This window comes from Peromyscus californicus, unplaced genomic scaffold (assembly GCF_007827085.1).
Source record: "Peromyscus californicus insignis strain IS unplaced genomic scaffold, ASM782708v3 Scaffold_9__1_contigs__length_137607984, whole genome shotgun sequence".
In the NCBI taxonomy this organism is placed as follows: Eukaryota; Metazoa; Chordata; class Mammalia; order Rodentia; family Cricetidae; genus Peromyscus; species Peromyscus californicus.
In genome coordinates, this window is record NW_026294617.1 from 36,753,840 (window position 1) to 36,779,266 (window position 25,427).

The 25,427-nt window shown below is 41.3% G+C and overlaps 1 protein-coding gene across 1 annotated transcript; it reads left to right on the top strand.

The window, feature by feature from the left end:
- Tm4sf4 (transmembrane 4 L six family member 4) lies at positions 1-23,725 on the top strand. Its single transcript, XM_052732269.1, has 5 exons — positions 1-306; positions 1,003-1,092; positions 10,199-10,335; positions 20,172-20,361; positions 23,426-23,725. The coding sequence occupies exons 1-5, from the start codon at positions 133-135 to the stop codon at positions 23,441-23,443; spliced, it is 609 nt and encodes a 202-aa protein (XP_052588229.1). The 5' UTR covers positions 1-132; the 3' UTR covers positions 23,444-23,725.
- Positions 23,726-25,427: the final 1,702 nt, after the last annotated feature.

Below are 25,427 nucleotides of genomic sequence, written 5' to 3' on the forward strand. Positions count from 1 at the left end.
CTGACACTTGGTCCCAAATTTCTTATTGAACCTAGTACAGCTACTGAAACGCGCTGCCAAAACCTCTGTGGAGACCCGTGAAGCAGGTGGTGAGAAGCCTTTGATCTCTGTGCTATACTGTGCCACCCCAGCATGTGCACTGGGGGCTGTGCCAAGTGCCTGGGGGGCACCCTCATTCCCCTGGCTGTGTTTGGCCTCCTGGCGAATATCCTGCTGTTCTTCCCCGGAGGAAAGGTGATAGATGACAACAGCCACCTTTCAGAAGAGGTCTGGTACTTCGGAGGAATCCTGGGGAGTGGAGTCTTGGTGAGTAGAGAAACCTTAATCTTCCCATAAAAGAGAATTCCCCTGCTCCCACCCTTTTCCATTCGGTTCTTAGTACCTGGGATGCCATTCCACAGCCAACAACCTTTACGTACTGAAAAGTAGTGCCTTAATATGCTTCCCCTTCCTATTAGTGGCTGGGGACACCTTGGTTTATTAAAGTGGTTCATCCCCAAACTTGGGCTGGAATCATCATAGGACATTTGAGCCCAGAGAATCAAGCTAACAGCCACTTGATCGCTTTACTCCAATAAAATAGTGCCAAGAAGAATTATGAACAAAACACAGTGCTTTCTATAAATGGACTGAGTTAGAACGCAGAGGTGCAGGAGCTGTTGCTTAGCTCTCAGTCAAGACCTCACCGTGTCTTTACCCCTTGTTTCCAACACGGGTGGGAGCTCCAGGTTGTAGTATGACACCAAGACTCTTTTCCTTGCCCTAACCCACCCTTTAAATGAAAACTTGAGATGCCCGCTCTTAAAATATCCTCACACAAGTTGGTCAGTCAGGCCAAATGGAAGCCCCATACTCAAAACTACCTATCTACCCGTGAGCCATGAGAGCTGTTAGGTCTTGCCTGTCTCCTTACGCCGCTGAAATCTGAGGCATTCACTGGCCAGAAAGAAGTTTGGGCTTCCCTTCCACCCCAGACACTCTGAGCACTTCTCTTGCTGACAGATGATCTTCCCGGCGCTGGTGTTCCTGGGCCTGAAAAACAATGACTGCTGTGGATGCTGTGGCAATGAGGGCTGCGGGAAGCGATTTGCGGTGAGTTGTCAAGGGGTCAGTTGCCAGAATCGCTCTGGGGTTCACTGCTGGCTTGTGCTGGGCAGCACGGGTGTGACGAACAAGTGACCAGCCCCAATCAAGACTCCTGGGACGTCGGGTACAGGATTAAGCTCTGATTCTCACTGGTACAGAATAATAAGAATAAATATATTAAATTCCACAACCTTCCTCCTCAGAGGTATAGAGACATCGCGTTTTACAATTACCCAGCAATGTCAGAGCTTTAGAACCGAGGTGACACCACATAAAAAAGGCAGAGGTGGGGCCACAGGCTTCCCTTTGCCACTAAGAAGCCTCGAGAACTTGAACAAATCGTATCTTTCTTCTGGCTCTGAATTGCCTCATCTTTAAAGGAGGCCTGGGGCAGGGTAAAAGATGCTATCTCCCCTCCCTAATCGTTCCCTAAGCTCCCTTCTTTACCACAGCCAAGGGCACTATTTCTGGAGGCCCAGCATTTTGCACTGCCACCCAGAATCTGCCTCAGGATTTCAGCTTCCTCTCCTGCTTCATACGGCTATTCATCTTTTAGTTGGTCAACTGGAGATTAGGGAGGCATAGATGTTCCCGGGGGAGCAGAAGGAATGCTGGCATGCAGGTCAGGTCCCATTTCTGCAACTGGGCAAGTCACCAACCATAAGATAAGCGGGTTGGATGGGATCAGAATTCCCTAGATATGGACCAAACCCTGGTACATAGATATGTGTGTCCAAACAACAAAGAATGTTTTCTCTCACTTATCTTCCAGTTGTTTTCATTCTGTAAAGGAAAGAAACTCTTATTTTGACGGGGATAAGTCTTTTCTGTTTCTAAACCATCAAACCTCTCTTCTAACAAAGGAAGAACAATCCAAGGCTCTAGGAACACAAGCAACATTGGGTGACTAAAATTGAATAACGCTATGTTCATGTTTGCTAACAATTTCAGTTTCTCTTTCAAAATAGTAATATAAGTGAATAAAACACTTGGCTTAAAAACTATTAAACATTTGGGTATATGATGAGGAAAAATATGATGAAGGTAGCCCCTGGGCTTGATGAAGAGTAAAGGATGCTCCTGCTCCAGGTTTCCAGGATTCACATTCCCATCAAGGAGACACCTAAGCCCACTTTAAATTCTTGAAAGCCCATTCTGAAACAGAACCACCTTGACATTTCTTTCTCACCATCATCTGTCCATTTATTCAAGAAAGAAGGTATTTATTTACCAAGCACACACAAAAGACCATTGTGCTCTGTGCATAATACACTGACGTTTTTTGTATGACATCATATCATTCATAAAATATCACTTCTAAAAATCATCGTAAGTGCTGAAAATTGTCATTTCAGCATTTAAAATCATCATTTATGAAGAGTGTAAGAAATGACTATTCATTTAGTATAATTGTGTCAAATGTTGTATATACTTGATAACATTTTCATATGATTAACTATAAAAGAAGTGCTATATAATTCATTTTTTTCATTGGACCATTTATAATTTGTCAACTTTGAAAGATAAGTTGGAGATGAAGGTTTGAAAAAAATAGTAGTTAAGGAATTTGGATGAAAATAAAGAAAAATCGTATCTTAGAAGTCTGTCTTTGCATTTCTGATGCTGGGCAGAACTAGATGATGACTGACTGCTAAAAAAATAGGCGTGCAGGCTGAGAGGTGCGCAGGCTTGTTTGTGTGTTCCAGGGTTTCTCTATAACTACAGTGAGAACTGAAACTGTGTTCAACGTATTATATACAAAACTTTAATTTCATTAGCTATAAATGAAGTAAAGAATACAGCAAGAAATTCGTGTTGTTCCCAGCACAGTTGAGCAAACTTGTTCTGAAATATTTGGTCTGGTCAATATATATCATCTACCAGGGCTCCTAAGGCCTCCAGTTGGGATCTGCCCTTGGAGAGGGTTGAGGATGGCCACACCCTATCCGCCAGCTGTGCAGACTGGAAGCCAAGGCTTTAAGCCTTAGCTACTAGAGACCAGGGCACCGTGGCTGGATAGTCAGCACCCCAGTTTCTTGGTTTGGATGGGTTTGTTCTTTAATCAATGTTGAGAGCACAAAATGCACCTGTATGTCTTACTTCTTTTCAAATGACAAAAAATTAGCCTAGTTTCACTGGCCTCACAGCACAACTATAGCCTGTCCTGTGTTGGTATGGCCTATGTTGACATGGCTCTAAGGTTCCATACTGGTTGCTTGCTAGAAGCTGGTAGTGTCCCAGTCCCCCTCCAAGACCATGTTTATAGTCCAAGTCCCATGCTTTGTAGCTATACTCCTTCTGTTCAGAGGCTCTGGGACACCAAGTGAGGCAGTTAACAGACATATTGTCAGAAACACACACACACACACACACACACACACACACACACACACACACACACACACACACAGCTGCACCATCATTTAAATACTATGATGGTAACCATCTGAATTATTTTTGTAGATACTTAAGGCATTTCCTTACAAGTAAACAACGCCCCAGTTGTCTGTGGAGCTCTGAGAAGCCCTGCCAGTAGAAAGATCTATGAGCAAACACAGCAGAAGCCAGAGCGGCAGTCTCCTCCACCTCCACTGGCACTGTTATGTTTTTTTAGAACATTCCCCAAATGTTCACTGAACTTACACCATTCTTGTCCTTCAGTAATAAAAAGCAAGAATTGGAAGGTAGGTGGCTGTGGAGATAAAGTGAATTTGTAACCTATAAACATCCTTGAAATTACCTAAATCATAATTGCATTGTGAAATTTGAGAAAATGAGTTAGGCAGTCTCTGTCTCTCTGTCCTCTCTGTCTCTGTCTCTCTCTGTCTCCCCCCTTCCCTCCTCCCTCTCTGTCTCTCTCTCTGTGTCTGTCTCTCTCTGTCTCTCTGCCTCCCCATCTCTGTCTTTCTGTCTCTCTATCTTTGTCTCCCTCCCTCCCTATCCCTCTCCCTCCTCTTCCTCTCTCTCTCTCTTTCTGTCTGTCTCTCTCTTCTCTCTTCTCTCTTCTCTTCTCTTCTCTTCTCTTCTCTTCTCTTCTCTTCTCTTCTCTTCTCTTCTCCCTCCCTCCCTCCCTCCCTCCCTCCCTCCCTCCCTCCCTCCCTCCCTCCCTCCCTCTTCTCTCTCTCTCTCTCTCTCTCTCTCTCTCTCTCTCTCTCTCTCTCTCTCTCTCTCTCTCTCTCTCTCTCTCTCTCTTATCTCTAACCCCCAGCAGGCCCCTGTAAGGGGAGGAGACAGAAGCCCAGCCCACAGGTCTGAACTCTCTCAGATAAATTAAGCTAATGTGAGCCAGGAAAAACAGTAAGAGCAGGTACTGTTCTGAGTGGCCTTTGAAGCCCTGACCTGGGTTTGTTTTTAGGTCACACCCTCATCTTCCCATGCCTAAGAGTCTCAGCGACTTCTAACTGCTTGTCTGTGTGGTCACTGCCCCCTGTACTCTCTTTAATGTTTGGAAAACGTTGACCTCTCAGGGCCCAGTGGGACAACTCACTAATTTTATCAACTCGTTCACTTTAGTAAAGGGCCATTTAGAAACTTTGGACTTGACTCAAAGTTGAGCGTCTTTAATGATGGGATGAAAAGTAGATTGATAAAGGAGATAGCTGGGGGCAAGGCAGATATTTCAGCATTCTTAACATTATCAGGTAATGAATCCAGATGTCCACACCCAGGCAGGGCAATGTGGTTGACTTTTTGAAGAAAGATCTTGATCTCATAAGGCAATCTGTGAACAATTGAGTCAGTGTGTCTTCCTGTGCTCAGCTCACCACTGCCCCCTTCAGACAGATCCTGGATATCTAGCTCTTTATTCTTCCAACAGTCGATTGAAGGAAACTCAAGAAACACAATGCTTTTAAAGAATGTGTTATCATAAAGTAAGAAGTTAAAGTGTGGATCTACATTTTTCACTGTTATCTACTCTTCAAAAAATGATCTTCTTTGGCTAGGAATGACACTCAGTAGTAAAATGCTTACCTACCATGCATATGCCACTAGGTTTAGTCCCCAGCATTTCAAAAATTTAAAGAAAAAACAAAACAAAAAAGTAAAATGCCCTGTTGCAAATTGGATCATGGAAATGACATTTGTTAACTTTCAGAAAGACATTACCAGAATCAGAGAAAGATTAGTGTACCAAAAAGGAAGCGGAAACCCCAGTGAGTGTTCCATGTCAAAGACATATAAACTCTGGGGAAATAATTGCTGGGCAAATAAAGTAAAGAATACCAGGAGGGGTGAGAGGGGATTTTTATACTTTCTCAGACTTAATCCTTACAAAAGCCCTTTGAGCTACACAATAAAGTCCTCATTTTATAAGTGAAGAAACCCAGGACCCCGATAGGGAGGTCATAAAGTGGACATGAATTAGAAGGTATCTGATTACAGGACTTTCTTATCCTCTCTTTCAAGAAAAGCTTTTACAGCATACAATGTGTACATGCATGTTTAGCAGTGTGAGCAGAATGTGTTTGTGGATGTAACTCAGCAGTATAGCATTTGACTGCAGAATGTATTTGTTGGGGGACAGCTCAGTGGTAGAGCATTTGACCGCAGAATGTATTTCTGAAACAACCATCTAAGAGGAAATCCATTTACTTTTGTTTTTCTTCCTAGACTTTTGCATTTTGTATTTGTAGAAAGGAAGGTGAAGGCACAACAATAAAATATTACAGCATAATAATAATAAATTATTTTATACTAATATTCATGTATTGAGTGTATTGCAGCATCACAGAAATTTTCCTGAGAATAAGCACAAAAGATCCCTGGTGTCTTATCAGTGAGTGGCTTGCTGGGTATTATTTAATAGCTCACTCTCACCTTAACCCTGAGAAATATCTGGTTCTTCTAGAGGACTCACTAGTCACTACTGAACAGGTTCTCATACTCATTAATTATTATTATTGAACCTCATTTTATAGAAGAGGAAATGAGGCAGAATGATTAACTTCTCAAGGTCATGTGGGAGAAACCAGGACCTAGAGCCAGCTCCTGCTACCTGTAACTCATACCCGCGATCATGACACAATAGTGTTCCTCTTTTCTATTTATTCCTCTCAGGGAGATAAAGCATACTTCAGGGCAGAAGCTAGGATTGATGTTCCCATTCTGGACTCCCAAACCTGGCAGGCAGTACTGCTCTCAAGAGGTGCCACCTCAGACGCCATCTCAGAAGCTGTACCCAATCTTTTGCCTATTCATGTTTTTGTTGTTGTTGGTTTTTGTTTTTTTGTTTGTTTGTTTTTTGTTTTGTTTTTTGGTTGTTTTTTTTGTGGTTTTTCGAGACAGGGTTTCTCTGTGTAGCTTTGTGCCTTTCCTGATTCTTGCTCTGTAGACCAGGCTGGCCTCGAACTCACAGAGATCTGCCTGCCTCTGCCTCCCGAGTACTGGGACCAAAGGCTTGCACCACCACTGCCCGGAAGAAGTTTTTATCATAAAACCTATGATAAATGGGACTTAACCTATGCTGGTTTTAAGACAGATCATATCTGGCTGGGTGTGGTGGCACTAGCCTTTTATCTCAGCAAAGAGAAGTAGATGCAGGTGGGTCTCTGTGAGTTCTAGGCCAGCCTTGTCTACATAGTGAGACCTTGTATAAAAATAAAAAAGATAATGTACCTAACTAGTGAACTTGGTAACTTTTTAGGACTTCTCTATGTGATATGAATTAGAGCAACATGATGTGATTTGTCTGTTCTAGAAGATTATGAAAATCAGAGTGCTTGTTTTATTTCTTTTTAAGGTGGGGTATTTCAAACTGGAACTCAAAAACAGAACACACCACTCTCCTCTAAAAGTGTAACCCCATGCCCCATTCTTTTTCAGATACACTGTATAGCAAAATAAAGCCCAATCTAGTCACTTAAGAATGACTACATTTCTCTCTGTGTCACATTTCCTTCATTCTTGAGAGGAAGTATTGCCATGAAGTCAGCAAATACCAGATCCATGAATTTTAAAACATTTTACTGCCAAAAATTTCAAATGACCTAGATGAAGTTTTTTCAACACAGCAGCCACATATGTCTACTGAGGAAGTGGGGAGTGCCTGATCTATGCAAAATATGACCATATTCCAAAGAACTGATACAAAAAAGACACATATTTTATTCTAATTACAATGTTGGAATGATAACATCTTAAATATGTAAAATTAAACAAAGTACAAGGCTAAAGTTAATATCTTCTATATTTTCTTTAAGCTAGGACATTCACATTATATATGAAATTAGTATTAGTCAGAGGTGGTCTAGGAGAAGTTCAAAGGGTTACAGTTTGATAAAAGGGAGCACCATCCCCTTGTTGATGGTTTTTGTTAATCTGACTTCTCATTTCCCTAAATGGGGATGTGTTTACCTCTGTACTCACTCTTTGCCATTATCCTCTTATAGTCTAGGTGAAAATTATATTTGAACACCCTCTCAAAATAACCTTTACCTTTTTTTCTAGACAGGTTCTTATGTATCCCAGGCTGGTTTAAACTTGACATGTAGCCAAGTATGACTTTGAATTTCTGATCCTCCTGCCTCCACCTCCAGGATCATGAATTATAGGTATGCATCATTGTGTCCAGTTTTCAAAAATATGTAAAATAACATTCCCTGGATTTTAAAGGAAATTCATTATATTAAAGGGTTCAAAAAATATTAAAACAGCCAATGCATGAAATGTCAGCAGAAGTGTTTTTATACTAACACATTGAATAGTAAGATGTGGTATCAAGTAAGCAGAAAGCTATTTTAATTTTATTTTGTTTTATGTCTGTGAGAAAATCAATTTCATTCACAAGAAAACTTGAAAATAATACAGTGTCCCGCATTGGTAACCATGGAGTGTGGAGATGTAAGGGTGTGGGTGTGTTACACATTTGAATGGGTAGTAGGTAGAAGGCACTGGACTAGGAGGAAGGAAATTTGGATTCTTAATGTAGCTCTGCCACCTTCTAAATGTGTGACTTGACTATGAATGGGCTCAGTACTTAGGAGGTGGAGGCAGGAGGATTGGAAGTTCAAGGTCATCCTCACCTACCTAGAGACTTAAGAGAATCATAAGCTACATGAGACCTTGTTGAAAAAAAATTAAGACTAGGCTTTGGAAGCAAGCAGCTCCACTACTTTAATATTTATTGTCTTGATTTTTATCTACCTCAGTTTGTTGTGGGGGAAGTATAGATGATAACAGCCATGTCACGGGCGTTTGAAAGGATAAACATTCTACACATCTGCACAGAAGGCTCTTATCAAGTCAAGCCATTTTTATTAGGTAGAGTTGGGATGGTTGCACCAAGTGGTATTTGAGGTCTTCAAAATTATTAAAATATAACTCTAAAAATACTTAGCCATCTTTGTAAAAGAAAGTATGGCTTCTGAAGGCTCTCAGCTAGTTTGAAGATGTGAGGGACCCTTTAACATAGAATCTATTTTTCTGGGAGAGAATCCAGTCTATCTCAAAGAGAATGCTATCTAGCACATGTCAGCAAGTTTTTCCAGACCGTCCTACATCTTTGTCTAAAAGAAGATGAGACAGTATAAGAAAAAAACTGCCCTGAATTTAAGATTTCACTTGCCATGCTGAACATTCTCTCCATTCCTAGAGTTAAATAACCTAGCAGTGTGAGACAGAACAGCGATTTTGTTGGAGGTGGCATGGAGAAGCCACAAAGGTAGACAAGAAGCCGGTTAGGTAAGCTCCCATACACCCCAGAGGATCTCACAGGGGTTCACAGAACCAAACTCACAGATTCAGTAAGACCATAAATACCTTAAGAAAAAAGGAAGTACAGAATTGTCTTATTTTCCCAAAAGGAAACAACCAGAACAAAGCTTCCAACAAAAACCATCTACCAACATTAATGCACAAGCATGTACTTGTATACACACAGTTAACACGTTTATATACACAGTGTGGAGTAGAAAACAAATTTGACATCTTTTAAGCTGGAATGTTTATCCCAATCACTTATTTTTAAACATATTCATGTTTCTTTGATATTAGTGGTTTTGTTACTATATATACTATGTGCCACTAACAGATTAAAATCTCCTTCATGTCTGTTTGGACACACATAGTTCCCTTTATTTTGAAAGAGGGCCTCACTGTATAGCTCCGGATATCCTGCAACTTATAACATAGAGCAGGCTGGTCTTGAACTCACAAAGTCCTGCTTGCCTCTGCCTCTGAGTGCGGAGATTAAAGGTGTGACCCACTACACCCATGCTATTCCTAATTACTATTTAGAATGGAGACTGACGAAGTTCTACAAATCTTTAATCCTAAACATTTTATCCTTAAACAGGAATTAGCCTGAATGGCCTCCAGGATTGCTTCTGTCATTTGCATTCTAAAATTCAATTTTGGTATTATTACTGCAAAACCATCTTACCCTATCTATACTACTAATTAATCTCTTTTATGTAAAAATATCTTGAACTGGAGTTGTTGAGGTTGCTTAACATAGAAGAGAAAACTGTCAACAGGTGAAGCACTGTCAAGGCGGCCTTCAGATATTTTAAGAGCCGCCATTATATAGAAGGAAGATGGTATCGCATCTTTTTGTCCTCAGGGAGTGTACCTAGGACCAGAGTGGAGACCCTCTAGACTCCTAGTCTTCAGCAACATAAGCAAGATCTATGTGCCACATAGGACATTTGACCAGAAAAATTTTAACTTTACTACTAATCCCAAGATGCTTTTCTCCTGTAACAGCTTGGTCTTACATATTGGTCCTGTAGATTTTATTCTCATATATATGAATATGATATATATGTGATATAATATATTATATATAAATATGATATATGTGCTGTATATTTTATATATATACATATATATGTGTGTGTGTGTGTATATATATATATATATATATACACATTGATCTGGAGGTACAGACATTGTTGCATTCCTCAATAAGTGAAAAGATGGGAGTGGAGTAATAAAGGGAACATGACACAAAGTTTCATCTGAGAGAGCTATAAGTCCACCTGTAATCACAAATGACTCCTACCCTATGGTCATCATGTTTAGTATCAGGCTGGGCAGGTTTGCTGAGCAGTGTAACCAAGCAGAAGCAATCTCTGCACAGCCTAAGAACTTTGGTGTCTCCTCTCCCTTTCAGATGTTCACCTCCACACTGTTTGCTGTGATTGGATTCTTGGGTGCTGGATACTCATTTATCGTCTCAGCTGTTTCCATCAACAGGGGTCCTAAATGCCTCATGAGCAACAGCACATGGGGATACCCCTTCCACAATGGGTAAGCCTCCCCTGTACAATGAACACGATGTCATGGCCCCTTCGCTATGTACTCTCAACATGTTGCCCCTCAAAGCAAAGATGACTCTGAATTTAAGAGAACTTGTATAGACCTCACCTCTGATTGTCCTTTTGACAAACACAAGAGAAATAACTGGAAGAGTCCACCTTAGCTTTCAGAGAAAATTTGCTGTGTCTCAGCTCACAACCAAACACTAGCAGATTGTATTTAATATTTTTGCCTTCAAAGGGTGTGCCTGGGACCAGAGTGTAGAACATCTAAATTCCTAGTCTTCAGTAGCATAAGCAGAATCTTCCTGCCACATAGAATACCGTGGTGACAGTCTCAGCAGAATACATGAATTCTACAATATTTAATTAAATTCCACAATTACACAAGTCATATTTCAAGTACTCACTAGGTGCTTGTGGCTTGTAGCTACTGTGCTGAATAGCAAAACTATAGAACATTTCTATTGTGGCAGATGTTCTGTTAGATAATGACACCCTGTCCTCTGAGAAGCTTGGACCGCTTCTCATTTGTTCATTGTCTCAGACCCTCTATTTTGCACAGTGGCTGAACATCTTTGGGGGTCAAGAAATATGGCTGCTGGATCTTCTAGCACATAGAGAATGGGACCATTAAAAATAACTATGTAGTATACCAATAATCAGCTGTTCTTCAACATCTTCCGAGGCTCCAGGACACCTGTAGTTATTGATGCACAAGCACCTTGCACAGACTTGTAACAGTATTTGCGTATTGTTTATAATACTTGATGCAATGTAAATGCTATGCAAACAGCTGATACACCATTTTGCTTGGAGAACAATGACATGTTCATTATGGATGCAATTTTATCAGTTATTTATGATCAACTTTACATATGTGGTACCTGAACATGCAGAGGGATGACTGAATTAACTTCAACTGTTTGCTCATTTACAATAAGATCCTTAGAAACTTCGAGAACTGTCTTCAGATTGGGGAGGTGGGAGACACTGACTCTGACCTGATGGTCTTGGTCTGTTTACAGGCAGCAAGTACCCCAATCCTATTCTCACAACTAAACAAGCACAGATCTATCATCTGCACATCATATGCAGTGACTCCAAGATGTTTTTGTTTGTTTGTTTGTTTGTTTGTTTTTTACTATGGAAAACCCTCATACCTTGCAGTGAACTGTTGAGACGCCAACACCATAGGGCTGGATTGAGGAACATAGAATTCAGACATCAGCACACTGAGCCTTCTCTTGAGGTGTTTTGTCAGTCACTCAGTCTCTCCTCTAGTAGGTGTCAGGAAAGCAGTGGGTTATGTCTTTCTGAAGGACCCTTCTGCTATTACTTCCATACTGTCTTGTAGTGTCAACCATAGTTTCCTGTTGTGTTCTGCTGCTGCGTGAATAACATTGCCCTCCATGCACTTAATGTCAATCAGCCTTCAAAGACAAAGGGCAGAGAAGGAAGCACAATGGGGCAAAGCACCACTCCAAAGTAATACAGTAGCCCAGAGGTTCTGACGAGAAAGACTGCTCACACTCCCCTAGAATAGGTAAACTCATGCCCTGCTTGGGATGGAATGGAATCAATGACAAGGTCAGAAGAGTGACCATTGCCCCTGTAGATAACACCAGAAATGTCGACTGAGGTAAAAACAGGAAACCATGGTTCAGAGTGCTGTGTACCCGTGCTTCGAAGAAGGCCTGTTCTCCACCATTCCCCTCCCAGCTGCTTCTGGCCGGTTACTCTTATGTGTGCTCTCATCTGATGTCACTCTATCTGTTTCTCAAAGTGATAAGTCATCTCCCAACAGGGTCAGGTGATAGTTTCAGAATGAAACAGCATAGAGTCAATCTTATTGGAAGGGACGAGATTTTGGAATTCTACCATCTCTGTTCACCGTACAAGAAGAAATTCCCCAGGATTAGGAGTTAGGGGAAGTGGCAAGTGTTCCCAAGGTGGCCTCTGCGATCCCAGCTTGGAACGTAAAATTCACAGTTTCTCAGGAACTAGAGAAGTATCCTAGGAGAAAGAGAACTGCTAGGAAACAGTTCTGCTTCGCGTTCCTTTGAGTAGAACTTTCTTTCACCCAACTCTTCCTGTCTGAGACTCTGGGCCACCCTAAAGCTTTGGCCTTAGTCACTGAGGAGGATGCAGGGGGAAGAGCATTGGATGCAAATGTTCAGTTGCAGGGGAGAGGTACCCACACAGGACACTTTTATTGCTTCTCTTCTGCTCTATGCAAGAGCTGAGTATAGGGCACAGACCTCCACATGGTGGCTGGATCCAGAACCAAATACAATTAAATATTCTTCCTGGAATCTTAATTAAGACTACTGCATCATAATCAAGATTATTGCCACATATCTCTCATGTCTTCTGTGAAACTGAGGTGACAACTGAGTCTACCCCATAGGCTCCAGTGAGAATATAGTAGCATAATAGGCTTAAATCACTTCCACAATTCCTGTGAGTTTCATAAATAATCATATTTCTATAACTTCTCAAATATAGCTTTGTGTAATGGTAAAAGAACTAGCTTAGGAATTTTGCCAACCTAAATCAAATCCACACACCTCCATTTATTAGCTTCAACTTCCTAATCTCCAGAATAGGTATGTTCGTTCCCTTAGTGAGTACTTACCGAAGGTTACCTCTATGCAGGCAATGTATGTCAGGCAACACCTCCTCGTGACAGGAAAGATCTGGACCCCCAGTGCCAGTCAAGACCGGCTCAATGACAGCCGCTCACGCACTGAACGCTCCCTGTGCTGGGTGTGGGAACAAATGTTGTGGAGACATGTACTCTTCCCTTGGGGGTGTATGGTCCTAAAGAGAAGAAAAGCAAATGGGCAGACAGTGGCAGCGTGTGAGTGCAGGGCTTAGGGAGCGGGAAGCCTGGAGCACAGGAGGGCCAACCCACTCTTACTCCCCACTGCATCGACTCCAGAATCCCTGCCTGAGCACAGGAGAAGTCTGAGCTTCTCCTGAAGAGGTGGCATGGCCTTGGCCTCACAAGGGGTCCCCATCTCCTTTCTCAGCTCCCTTTGCCTCACAGGTGTGGACACACGGTGAGTTGCCAGGTCCACGGAAAATCCAGGACCCTCTCCTCCAGAGGTTACACAGCATTCAAACTGTACCTGCTCACTGGATCTCTGACTCTGAACCTAAGAGCTGCAGAGAGACTAAAGTCTGAGGATGTGGTGAGAGGCAGGCGTCCCACAAGCCTAGCCACCATGGGCCAACTATTCCACCTTAGCATCTTAAGCTCTTACAAAAGCGTACCTGCAAAATATTGTACAGTTTTAATCTTTGTAGTCACTACATTTAAGAACGGTAAAGACGAGGCTGGATGTGAGGGCTCGTGCCTTCAATCCCAGCACTCAGAATGCAGAGGAGGAGGATCTCCGTGAGTTCAAGGCCAGCCTCATCTATGTAGCCAGTTCCAGGATAGCCAGGACTACATAGAGAGACCCTGCCTCAAAATAAACAAACAAAAAAAAACTGTGAAGAGAGGAATAACTACAGACAGATGAGTGCTTGACATAAAGGAAATGTAGTGCTATGAAGGAGGTGTATTATGTCTGAATTCTCATTATGTCACAGATAGCAACACTGATGCCAAGGAAAAGTAGCTAATTTAGTAAGGAACATCTACCTAGTAAGCAGGAAGTCTAGCTTTAAGCCTAGCTTCATCTGAAACCACAATAATGCCAAAGCTCTTTCCATAGACTAAGTAAAATAATGACGACATTAGTGTTTATTGGTTGCTTGCTATATGCTTCTGTAAAAGCCTTAATCTTACCAGCCTACAATGTGCCTGATAATGTTATTCAAACCCAGTTTACAGAGAAGTACGAATCTGCACAACAAGCCACTGCACCCTCTGCACTTATGAAAGGTGAAGGCATGAACAACATCCCATTTCTAAATGAAGAACAAAACGAGGCTGAATGTTGCTCAGTGACAGTGCCTAGCATGTGCTAAACCTGGGTTCTGTCTCCAGTTATAGACCACCTTTTTTTTAATCCCCGACAACAGTTTCTCCTCCCTCCTCTCCTCCCAGTTTTCCCCCACACTTCCTCCTGCTCCCCTATTCCTCATGAATTTCTATTCAGAAAAAGGGTAGGCCTCTCATGGATATCAACCAAACATGGCATACCAAGCTGCCGTAAGACTAGGCACCTCCCCTCGTATTAAGGCTGAACAAGGCAACCCAGTGTGAGGAACAGGTTCCCAAAGCAGGTAACAGAGTTAGAGACAGCCCGTTCCCACTGTTAGGAGACCCACAAGAAGACCAAGCTACACAACTGTAACATACATGCAGAGTGCCTAGGTTAGTCCCTTGCAGGCTCCCTGATTATCAGTTCAGTCTCCCTGAGTCCCTATTAACTCAGGGTAGTTGATTCTGTGGGTTTTCTTGTGGTATCCTTGACCCCTCTGGCTCCTACAATCATTCCTTCCCCTCTTCCTCAAGATATCCTGAGATCCACCTCATGTTTGGCTGTGGGTCCCTGCATCTGTTTACATCAGTTGCGGGGTGAAGCCTTTCTGATGACCATTGGGCTAGGCACCAATCTATGAGTACAGTAGAATATCGTTAGGCATCATTACATTGATTTTTTTTTAAGATTTATTTATTATGCATACAGTGTTCTGCCTGCAGGCCAGAAGAGGGCACCAGATCTCATTACAGATGGTTGTGAGCCACCATGTGGTTGCTGGGAATTGAACTCAGGACCTCTGGAAGAACAGTTAGTGCTCTTAACCGCTGAGCCATCTCTCCAGCCCCCTACATTGATTTTTTTTTCCAGTCATGTTTGGTTCTATCCTAGGTCACTGGGCTATCTAACCTCTGGGTCCCGGTCCTCCAGGCAGGGTCAGGGGTGGGCTCCCTCTCCTGTCATGAGTGTCAGGCTGGATCAGTCTTCAGTGGCCACTCCCACAATTTCTGCACCACCTTTACCACAGCACATCTTGTAGGCAGGACAAATTGTAGGTTGAAGGTTATGTGGCTAGGTTGGTGTCCCAGTCCCTCCTCTGAAAGTCTTGCCTGGTCACAGGAGATAGCCAGTTCAGATTACGTGTCCCCTATTGCTAGGAATTTTAGCTGGGGTCACCCTTGTAGATTCCTGGGAGTTTCCATTGCATTAGGTTTCTACCTCACCCTAAAATGCCCCCCTTTTCCAGTAATCTTTCAGTACTCTCCTCCTCCACCCCCTCAGCCTGATCCCTCCTGTTCCCATCTACACCACCACCACCCCAGACCACCCACGAAATCTATTCTGTTTCACCTTCCCAGGTAGAATGAAGTGTCCCACCTTGAACCCTCCTTGTTACTTAGCTTCTCCGGGTCTGTGAATTGTAAGATGGTTTTCTTTTACTTTACAGCTAATAGCCACTTATGGATTAATACATGAGTGAACGTCTTTCTGGGTCTGGGTTGCCTCACTCAGGATGATTTTAGTTTCATCTATTTGCCAGAAAATTTCCTAATGTCCTTGTTTTTAAGAGCTGAGTAATACTCCATTGTAAAAATATACCAGATTTTCTTTATCCATTCTTTGGTTGAGAAACATCTAGAGTGTTTCCAGTATCTGGCAATTAGGAATAACACTGCTATGAACATCGTTGAGCAGGCATCCTTATGGTATGATGGAGCATCCTTTAGGTTTATGCCCAAGAGTGGTATAGCTGGGTCTTGAGGTAAATCAATTCCCAATTTTCTGAGAAACTGCCATATTGGTTTCCAAAGTGGCTGTACAAGTTTGCACTCCCACCAGCAGTGGGGGAGTGTTCCCTTTGCTCCACATCCTCACAAACATGAGCTGTCACTTGTGTTTTTGATCTTAGCCATTCTGACAGGTGTAAGATGGAATCTCATTTTGATTTGCATTTCCCTGATGGCTAAGGATGTTGAACATTTCTTTAAGTGTTTCTTGGCCATTTGAGGTTCCCCTACTGAGAATTCTCTATTTAGATCTATATCTCATTTTTAATCAGATTATTTGGTTTTTTGATGCCTAGTTTCTTGAATTCTTTCTATATTTCGGACATCACCCTTATGTCAGATGTGGGGTTGGTAAAGATCTTTTCCCATTCTATGGACTGCTGTTTTGTCTTATTGATGGTGTCCTTTGCCTTACAGAAGCCTTTTGGTTTCATGAGGTCCCATTTATTAATTGTCCATCTTAGTGCCTGTGCTATTGATACTCTGTTCAGGAAGTTGTCTCCTGTGCCAGTGTGTTCGAGGTTATTTCCCACTTTCCCTTCTATCAGGTTTGGTGTATCTAGTTTTATGTTAAGGTCTTTGATCTACTTGGATTTGAGTTTTGTGTGGGGTGATAGATCAGGATCTATTTACATTCTTCTACTTGCTGACATCCAATTAAACCAGCACCATTTGTTGAAGATACTTTCTTTTTTTCCATTGTATAATTTTAGCTACTTTGTCAAAAAACAGGTGTCCATAGGTGTGTGAATTTATGTCTGGGTCTTCAGTTTGATCCCATTGGTCCACCTGTTTGTTTTTATGCCAATACCATGATGTTTTTGTTACTGTAGCTCTGTAGTACAGCTTGAAATCAGGGATGGAGATGCCTCTAGAAATTATTTTATTGGACAGGATTTTTTTAGCTATCCTGGGTTTTTGTTTTTCCATACAAAGTTGGGTATTGTTCTTTCGAGGTCTGTAAATAATTGTGCTGGGATTTTGATAGGGATTGCATTGAATATGTAGATTGCTTTTGGTGAAATAGCCATTTTTACTGTATTAATCCTACCAATCCATGAGCATAAGAGATCTTTCCATCTTCTGATCTTGTCTCCAATTTATTTCTTCAAAGACTTTAAGTTTTTGTCATACAAGTCTTTCACTTGCTTGGTTAGAGTTACATCAAGATATTTTATATTATTTGTGGCTATTGTAGAGGGTATTGTTTCTCTGATTTATTTCTCAGCCCATTTATCATTTGTATATAGAAAGACTACTAATTTTTTTTTTAGTTAATCTTGTTTCCTGCCACTTGACTAAAGATGTTTATCAAATGTAGTTCCCTGGTAGAATTTTTGGGGTTGCTTATGTGTATTATCGTATCATCTGCAAATAGAGAAACTTTGACTTCTTCCTTTCCAATTTGTATCCCCTTGATCTCCTTTAGTTGTCTTATTGTTCTAGCTAGCAGTTAGCATACTATATTGAATAGATACGGAGATAGCAGACAACCTTGTCTTGTTTCTGATTTTAGTGGAATTGCTTTGAGTTTCCACTTAATTTGTGGTTGGCTATAGGCTTGCTGTAAATTGCCTTTATTGTGTTTAAATATGTCTCTTGTATCCCTGATCTCTCCAAGACCTTTATCATGAAGGGGTGCTGGATTTTGTCAAAGGCTCTTTCAGCATCTAATGAGATGATCATGTGTTTTTTTCTTTCAGTTTGTTTATATGGTGGATTACATTGACTGATTTCCATATGTTGTACCATCCCTGCATCTCTGGGATGAAGCCTACATGATAGTGGTGGATGATCTTTTTGATGTGTTCTTGGATTTGGTTTGCAAGTATTTTATTAAGGTTTTTTTTTTTTTTGCATTAATGTTCATGAGGGGAATTGGTCTGTAATTCTCTTTGTTGAATCTTTGTGTGGTTTAGGTTTCAGAGTGACTATGGCCTCATAGAATGAATTTGGCAATGTTCCCTCTGTTTTTATTTTGTGGAATAATTTGAGGAGTATTGGTATTAGGTCTTCTTTGAAAGACTGATAGAATTCTGCACTAAAACCCTTTGGCCCTGGGTTGTTTCTGGTTGGGAGATTTTAATGACTGCTTCTATTTCCTTAGGGGTTATAGATCTATTTAAATTGTTTATCTGATCTTGATGTAACTTTGGTAAGTGATATCTATCAAGAAAATAATTCATTTCTCTTAGATTTTCCAATTTTTTTGGAGTACAGGTTTTTGAAATATGACCTTATGATTCTTTGGTTTTCCTCAATGTCTGTTGTTATGTCCCCCTTTTGCTTTCTGATTTTATTAAATTGGACATTCTTTCTCTGCCTTTCAGTTAGTTTGGATAAGGATTTGTCTGTTTTGTTGATTTTTTTCAAAGAACCAACTCTTTGTTTCATTCTTTTTGTTTCTATTTTTAATGATTTCAGCCCTCAGTTTGATTATTTCCTGCTGTCTGATCCTCTTGGGTATGCTTGCTTCTTTTTGTTCTAGAGCTTTCAGGTGGACCAGAAGAAGGCATTAGATCCCCTGTAGCTAGAGTTTATAGGTGGTTAGGATCCTCTACAAGACCAGTACAAACTCTTAATGGTGGAGCTGTCTTTTAAATCCCTATTTATTCTCAAATTTTGTTTTTGTTTTATGTGTATGGGTATTTTCCCTGTGTGTGCGCATCTGTGCCTTGTGTGCCTGGTGCCTGAGGAAGCTGGAGTGGGCCTCAGATCCCCTGAAACTGGAGTTCCGTGGTTGTAAGATCCCATGTAGGTGCCAGGAATTGAACGAGGGTCTCTGGGAGGACAGCCAGTGAACCAGAGCAGCCACTGAGCAGTCTCTCCAGCACCCTAATTTTTGTCATTTGTTTAGTTGTTTTTTGTTATTTTGAGACAGGATCTTATGTATTTTAGCTCACTCTGTAGTCAAGAATGAACTTGAATGTCTGATCCTCCTGCCTGTGGAATATTTCCTTATACTGTGTGCATATGTGTCACTGTGATTGGTTTAATAAAGCAGCTGACTGGCCAATAGCTGGACAGGATAAGGGTAGGGGGAGAGCCAAACAGAGAACATGGGGAAGAAGAAGGGTGGGGTCAGAGGAGTCATGAGCAGACACAGAGGAAGTAGGACATGTACAAAATGAGGTAACAAGCCATGAGCCACGTGGTAGAACTTAGATAAGAAATATGGGCTAATCTAAATGTAATAGTTAGCTAGTAACAGGCCTGAGCTATTGACCAAGCATTAATAATTAGTATTAAGCCTCTGTGTGGTTACTTGAGAGCAGCTTGCAGGACAGAAACTTCTGCCTACCCATGCCCCTACCTCCTCAGTGCTGGGATTATAGGTGTGCACCTCCACATCTGTTTTATGCTGTGTTGTGAATAAAACTCAGAGCCTCGTGCACTCCAGGCAAGCACTCTATCGACTGAGATGCATCTTTTTGGGTTTGTAAGGGGTGTTTGTTTGGTTGGTTTTGAAACAGGCTATCACACTTTGGGCTTGCCTCAAACTCAAGGCATTCCTCCTGCCTCGGCCTACCAAATGCTGAGATTACAGATGTCAGCCACCACACCTGGCTGAGAGGCTTCCTTTTAGTCATGTGATATGATCTATTTTACATGACTTTGGGTGGCCACTTGAGAATCTGTGACAACAGAATTGATCTCTAATAAAATAACTAGGATGAAGGCCATCAACATGCATGCATTGCTGCCCTGGTGCAGCTTCATTTTCTGCTTCTTTATAAATGTGTGTGTGCTTATTTGTCCTCTTGGTCAGCTCACAAAAAATCACTCTGTCACTTAGTAGTTTGTGACTGGGACAAGTCACGTGACGTGTCCATGCCTCAGCATCCTTGTTTGTGGAATGGAAGATAAAGGGTCCTGGGTTTTTGTGAGGAATCAATGAGTGAAGATGTGAAGTGTCTAGGACAGTAACTTGCATGGAAGATGTACCCAGGAAGATACGTTTGGGTTCTTTTTACAGCTATTATAGGGTATTTCATCACAGAGCTTGTCCTGCACAAGAGAAATGGCAATGGCAACTTTCTAGTCTAGGGAATCACACACATTGACAAATGACTCCTTCCTACCTCTGTCCCTGTCACCTGCAGTGATTATCTTAATGACCAAGCCTTGTGGAGCAAGTGCACACAGCCCCAGGATGTGGTCCCCTGGAATCTGACCCTCTTCTCAATTCTGCTGGTCATTGGAGGGATCCAGATGGTGCTCTGTGCCATCCAGGTGATCAATGGCCTCCTGGGAACCATCTGTGGAGACTGCCAGTGCTGTGGCTGCTGTGGGGTAAGTTAGGATTCTGTTGTTTCTTCTCAGAGCAAAGGAGGCCAAGTTAGGCCACCATCACCATGAGATGAAGGGGTAGAGATTATGGCTGCCTGGGAAGAACCCGGCCACTCTAGGGCTCCCGCAGCTCATACAAACAGCAGTATTGTGTTATTGCACATGTAGTGAGTAATGTGCCCAGAATGAAGCTGACCACACTTCCCAGCCTCCCACCTAGCTACATGTTACATATATATATATATAAAACACTTATAGAAGGGCCCCAGGAAGTGTTTGCAGATGGGCGTGTCCCTTGCAGACTATATCACATTTGGCCTAGAATTCTCACTTCTTCTGATGAAAAGGATCAATGCAGAGCGTAGACAATTTGTTATACAAGAAGAGAAAGAAAGGAGATTAGTCTAGATGACTTTCCAAATTCTGTCATAAAATATCAATAACAAAATATAAAAAAATAGAAACAAATAATAAAACAGCCTGATTATTTCAACACATAACCAAGTTAGATCAGTCAATTATATATCCACACACATTTATTATAAACAGATTGAGATATGAATAAAACAGCAACTTTTTTAACATTTCAAGTAAGCAATAAATACATGAAAACATTTGTGAAGACACACACATACAAATATATAACGACCTGGAAAGTCTCCCTCACTCCCTTTACCTTCTAGTCACCGGTCCTCCCAGGTTCTTCACCGTATAAAGCTACTTCATTTCTTATATATCTTCTCAGGCTTTTTAAATTATTTATATTTAACATATGGAAATTCATATGTATATTCTCCCTAAAACTATAATGATATTGAAAACACTAGACGAAGGATACAGTCCAGTGGTAAAATATTTGCCTAGCATGCATAAGGCTCCATTAGCAGCACCCTGTGTGTGGGGGGGGTAGTAATTTGTAAATACAATGGAAAACTTACACATTAAATAATATGCAATTAAAAAATAAAATAATAGCTGAATAGAAAAAATCCAATGAAAAGCATGAAGTTGGAATTATTTTAAATGAAGACTGATTCATAAAAGTTGTCCTTAGACCCCCACATGCACATTGTAGCAATAAGCATAGACTTACACACTAATAATAAGTAAAAATTTAAAATACATGTGATGTAGTAAATAAAATTTCCCCACATTAAAATGAATATATAATAAACTGCACCAACTATTAATGTTTTCTGTAAAATTTCAATTCTTTTGTGCTGATTATTTGCTTTATTTTATTTTATTTATTTTATTTTTTTGAGACAAGGTTTCATTCTGGATGTTCTGAAATTCCCTAAGTAGACCAAGTTGGCCTGAAACGCAGAGAGATACTACTAAGCTCTGGGATTAAAGACATACATCACCATGCCTTGTCTTTTTTTAATCTTTAAACAATTGGGAAGGCTGATTACCAGTTATCAACCAACAAAGAATTTTTGAGATAGCAACTAAGAAAATTGAGCATGTGGGGCTGGAGAGATGGCACAGTGGTTAAGAATACTGGCTGCTCTTCCAGAGGACCCAGGTTTGAGTCTCAACATCCAAAGGGTAGCTCACAACTGTCGGTTAAGTGCAGTTCCAGGAGATCCAATGCCTTCCTCTGGCCTCTCCAGGATTAGGCACAAAAGTAGTACACATACATGCATGCAGGCAAAACAACCACACACATAAAATAAAAATAAATAAATCCTTAAGAATGTTGAACATTTAAATCTCACAGTTCATTCAAAATAAATGAGTACTTCCTAAGCCAGCTAAACTGATAGTCATAGTTTAGCTGGATGGTAAACTTCCTTTCCAAATTTATTAAGACTAGAATTGCTTCTTCATAGCTAATAATAGTTTGCTAAATCTAAGGATATCTGTCCATTTAAAGTCATTGCCCATAAATGCCAGTGTGTTGAATCTTTTCACAGCATTTAATTTGCCAAGACTGTATTTTGGTGATATAATGACTAAATAAATCATTGATAGTAGAGAGAGAGTGGGAAGATTCATGGTTTTCAGCCTGTGGGCACAGGGGATTGATTAGAGGGTGAATCACCAGAATTTCCTTCTTCTTTCCTTCTTTCTGAACCCCCTCCAATTTTCTTATTTTGAAAACAAATCTACAGAAAATTTAAAGGGACATACAATACACACTGAATAGTCTCACCTGTATCCATGGCTTATCAATATTTGTTCCCCCTCCCTTTCTGAGCTCTTAAAAAGTGATTTGTAGACTGTGAAACACCATCGCTCTGCATTTCAGTGCACACCTGAGCAGTCCTGAACTCTCACGGGGCATCCTTTCTTGTGGGAAGCTTGCCTCTCCCTCCATCATCCCTACCCCAGTAACATGGTTCAGAAAGAGCCCACTTCCACATCTGCTAGTCAAGCGGCTTAAGCAAGTTGACTGACTTCTCAGCATCCTGCTGTCCCAGCTGCTTGTTGCCTCGCTTATGTGCAGGTCAACTTCCATCCACTAAGCTGAGAGCCTCCAGAGCCTGGCATGGTCCTTAAATAAAGTGATAGATGGGAAGCTTCCTTAACATCCAAGCTGCGAGAACTGGGTGGGTGGCCAACTAATGACCACGTGCCTTGAGTTGTTTACTTATAAAATGGGAGCATCAGCTCCATGGCTAACATTACTAGCTCAGTGCTACTGCAGGGTATAGCTACACATTGGTTTTTGCACTCATGAGACTCAGCACATGATGCTTGTTATTGTTTACTCACCGTGTTAAACTCAGGAAGAAGTCATAGGCTTAATGAATGGAGCACTGTGCCTGGGTCCTGGGTTCATTGCAGCTTCCAACAAAGTACTTCTTTCATCAAAATTGTGTTTACTCATCCATGACACAAAAAAAGAAGAAGGAGAAGCTTCCTTGCTTATAACTGAAAACAAGCCACAGATTAAAGTCTGAAACTTAAGTCAGCAAACTGTAGAAAGCATTCAGTAGGAAACCCACTAATGGACAAGAGAAGTCAAAAGGAAGAAGAGTTAGGGGAGGGTTAGAGCAGGGAGACAGTTGGGGGGAAAAAAGGCATCTTAATTAATTAATTTTCTTTTCCTACCCTCTAGGGTGATGGACCAGTCTAACTGGTTCTGAGGAGCTGCTCCAACTTTACAGCACTTCCCGTGGGAAGACACGCCCCCAGGACACGCCCCAGACTTGCCCATGAGCATTACTATTTTCTTTTTTCAAATAAAGAAATAATTGGGTAACTTTACAAATTAGCTCCCTTTTAGAATTCCAGAACAAGTTCAAGGCAGATTTTTCATGATTTCCTCTAAAAAGAAAACGTAAGCAAGATGAAGTCCTCTGTCCTCCCACACGGCTTCTTTGTATATAAAGATGTTCATATTTTAGGAAGATTTGCCTGACTCAAAGAGAAAAACATTAAAGTGAAAACCAGTTTTTCAGGATGTGTGGACAGGGAATGATTGCTGTATGATATATAATTTTGATGTGCAGCCTTTTAGGGCCAACTTGTCTGGGCTATTTGTGACTAGTTTTATGAGCCTGTCATCATTAGCCAGGGTTCCTACATGTATATTAAATTAAATTAATTAAATTCAGAATTAAAATAATAAACATTGTGTGTATTAGAGAGAATGAGTCATACCTGCTTGTCCCTTTTCTTTTTATAAAAGCATTCTTTCTCTGCTTTTTTGCTTGTTGTTTTACTTTTTCAGCTTTTTTTTATGAGTCTTTTTTTATGATGTCCAGCTGTAAGGCATTTTCTCAATTAGTAATCAGTGGGGGAGGGCCCAGCCTGTGGTGGGTGGTGACATCCTTGGACTGGTGGTCCTGGGTTCTATAAGGCAGCAGGCTGAGCAACATGTGAATCAAGCCAGTAAGCAGCACCCCTCCATGACCTCTTCATCTTTTGGCTTTTCAAGACTTGTTGTGTAATCTAAGCTGCTATAAAAACCATGGTCTTCCCACAACTACCTTCTCAGTGTGGGCATTACAAGCATAGCCCACCATCCCTGGTCAACTATGCTGTTTGAGCAAGTGTTAAAATGTCCTAAGAAGCTAATTTGGATAATAATTTTTCAGCCTATTGGGCAAGATTAACTTAAGAGGTCATGCTAATTCCATGTGCTGTGGTGATAATAGGTTAATTTTGGTTTTATTAGTCAGGCACTAATGTAAAATCAAATTCATTTGGTTTCTAATTTCACCTCTACAACACATCAGCTTAGAGGGTCCTGAAAGTGAATCTGTAAGTCTCAGTTTCCCCATCTGTAAAAAGAGTGTTGAAATACATTCATCCGGGGTACTCTGAAGTCATCAAGAATGAAACAAAGGCTTGCAATACTGTCAATGTAACTTGTGAACAACACAGAGGAACTCGAGGGAATTAGCATCCAGTCTCACTTCCACACCCACTAATCAGGTAAGCTTCTGTGTGGGTTAGGCACACTCAAAACTCAGTTCTCATACTCACCATCTGTCTTAGTTAGGGCTTCCATTGCCGTGATGAAACACTATGACCAAAAAAGCAAGCTGGGGAGGAAAAGCTTTATTTGGCTTATACTTCCATATGCCTGTTCATTGTTGAAAGAAGTCAGGACAGGAACTCAAACACAGGAAGATCCTGGAGGCAGGAGCTGATGCAGAGGTCGTGGAGGGGTGATGCTTACTGGCTTGCTTCACCTGGCTTGCTCAACCTGCTTTCTTATAGAACCCAGGACCGCCAGCCCAAGGATGCCACCATCCACAATGGGCAGGGCCCTCCCCTAACTGATCACTAATTGGGAAAAATGCCTTACAGCTGGACATCATGAAGGCATTGCCTCAGCTGAGGCTCCTTCCTCTGATGACTCTAGCTTGTGTCAAATGTCTAGCTTGACACGAAACCAACCAGTACACCATCTATTGTATGCTGGCCACCCAAAAGGTCATGAAGATGCAGAGTGCCACACGTTATCTTTGCCCTTATTATAGTATTACGGTAAATTCTGTGAGGAAAGTGATCATATCTGAGACCTGAAATTCAGATGGTAGCAGGAATATGGCCCATTTGGCCAGGCACATGGGTCCGTGGGATCTTCTAAGAGAGTTTAACACACACAC

Coding starts and splice junctions, on each gene's coding strand:
- Tm4sf4 (XM_052732269.1), top strand. CDS start 133: ATGTGCACTGGGGGCTGTGCCAAGTGCCTGGGGGGCACCCTCATTCCC. Junction 1,093..10,198: donor GCTGCGGGAAGCGATTTGCG/GTGAGTTGTCAA, acceptor TCTCCCTTTCAG/ATGTTCACCTCCACACTGTT. Junction 10,336..20,171: donor GGATACCCCTTCCACAATGG/GTAAGCCTCCCC, acceptor TGTCACCTGCAG/TGATTATCTTAATGACCAAG.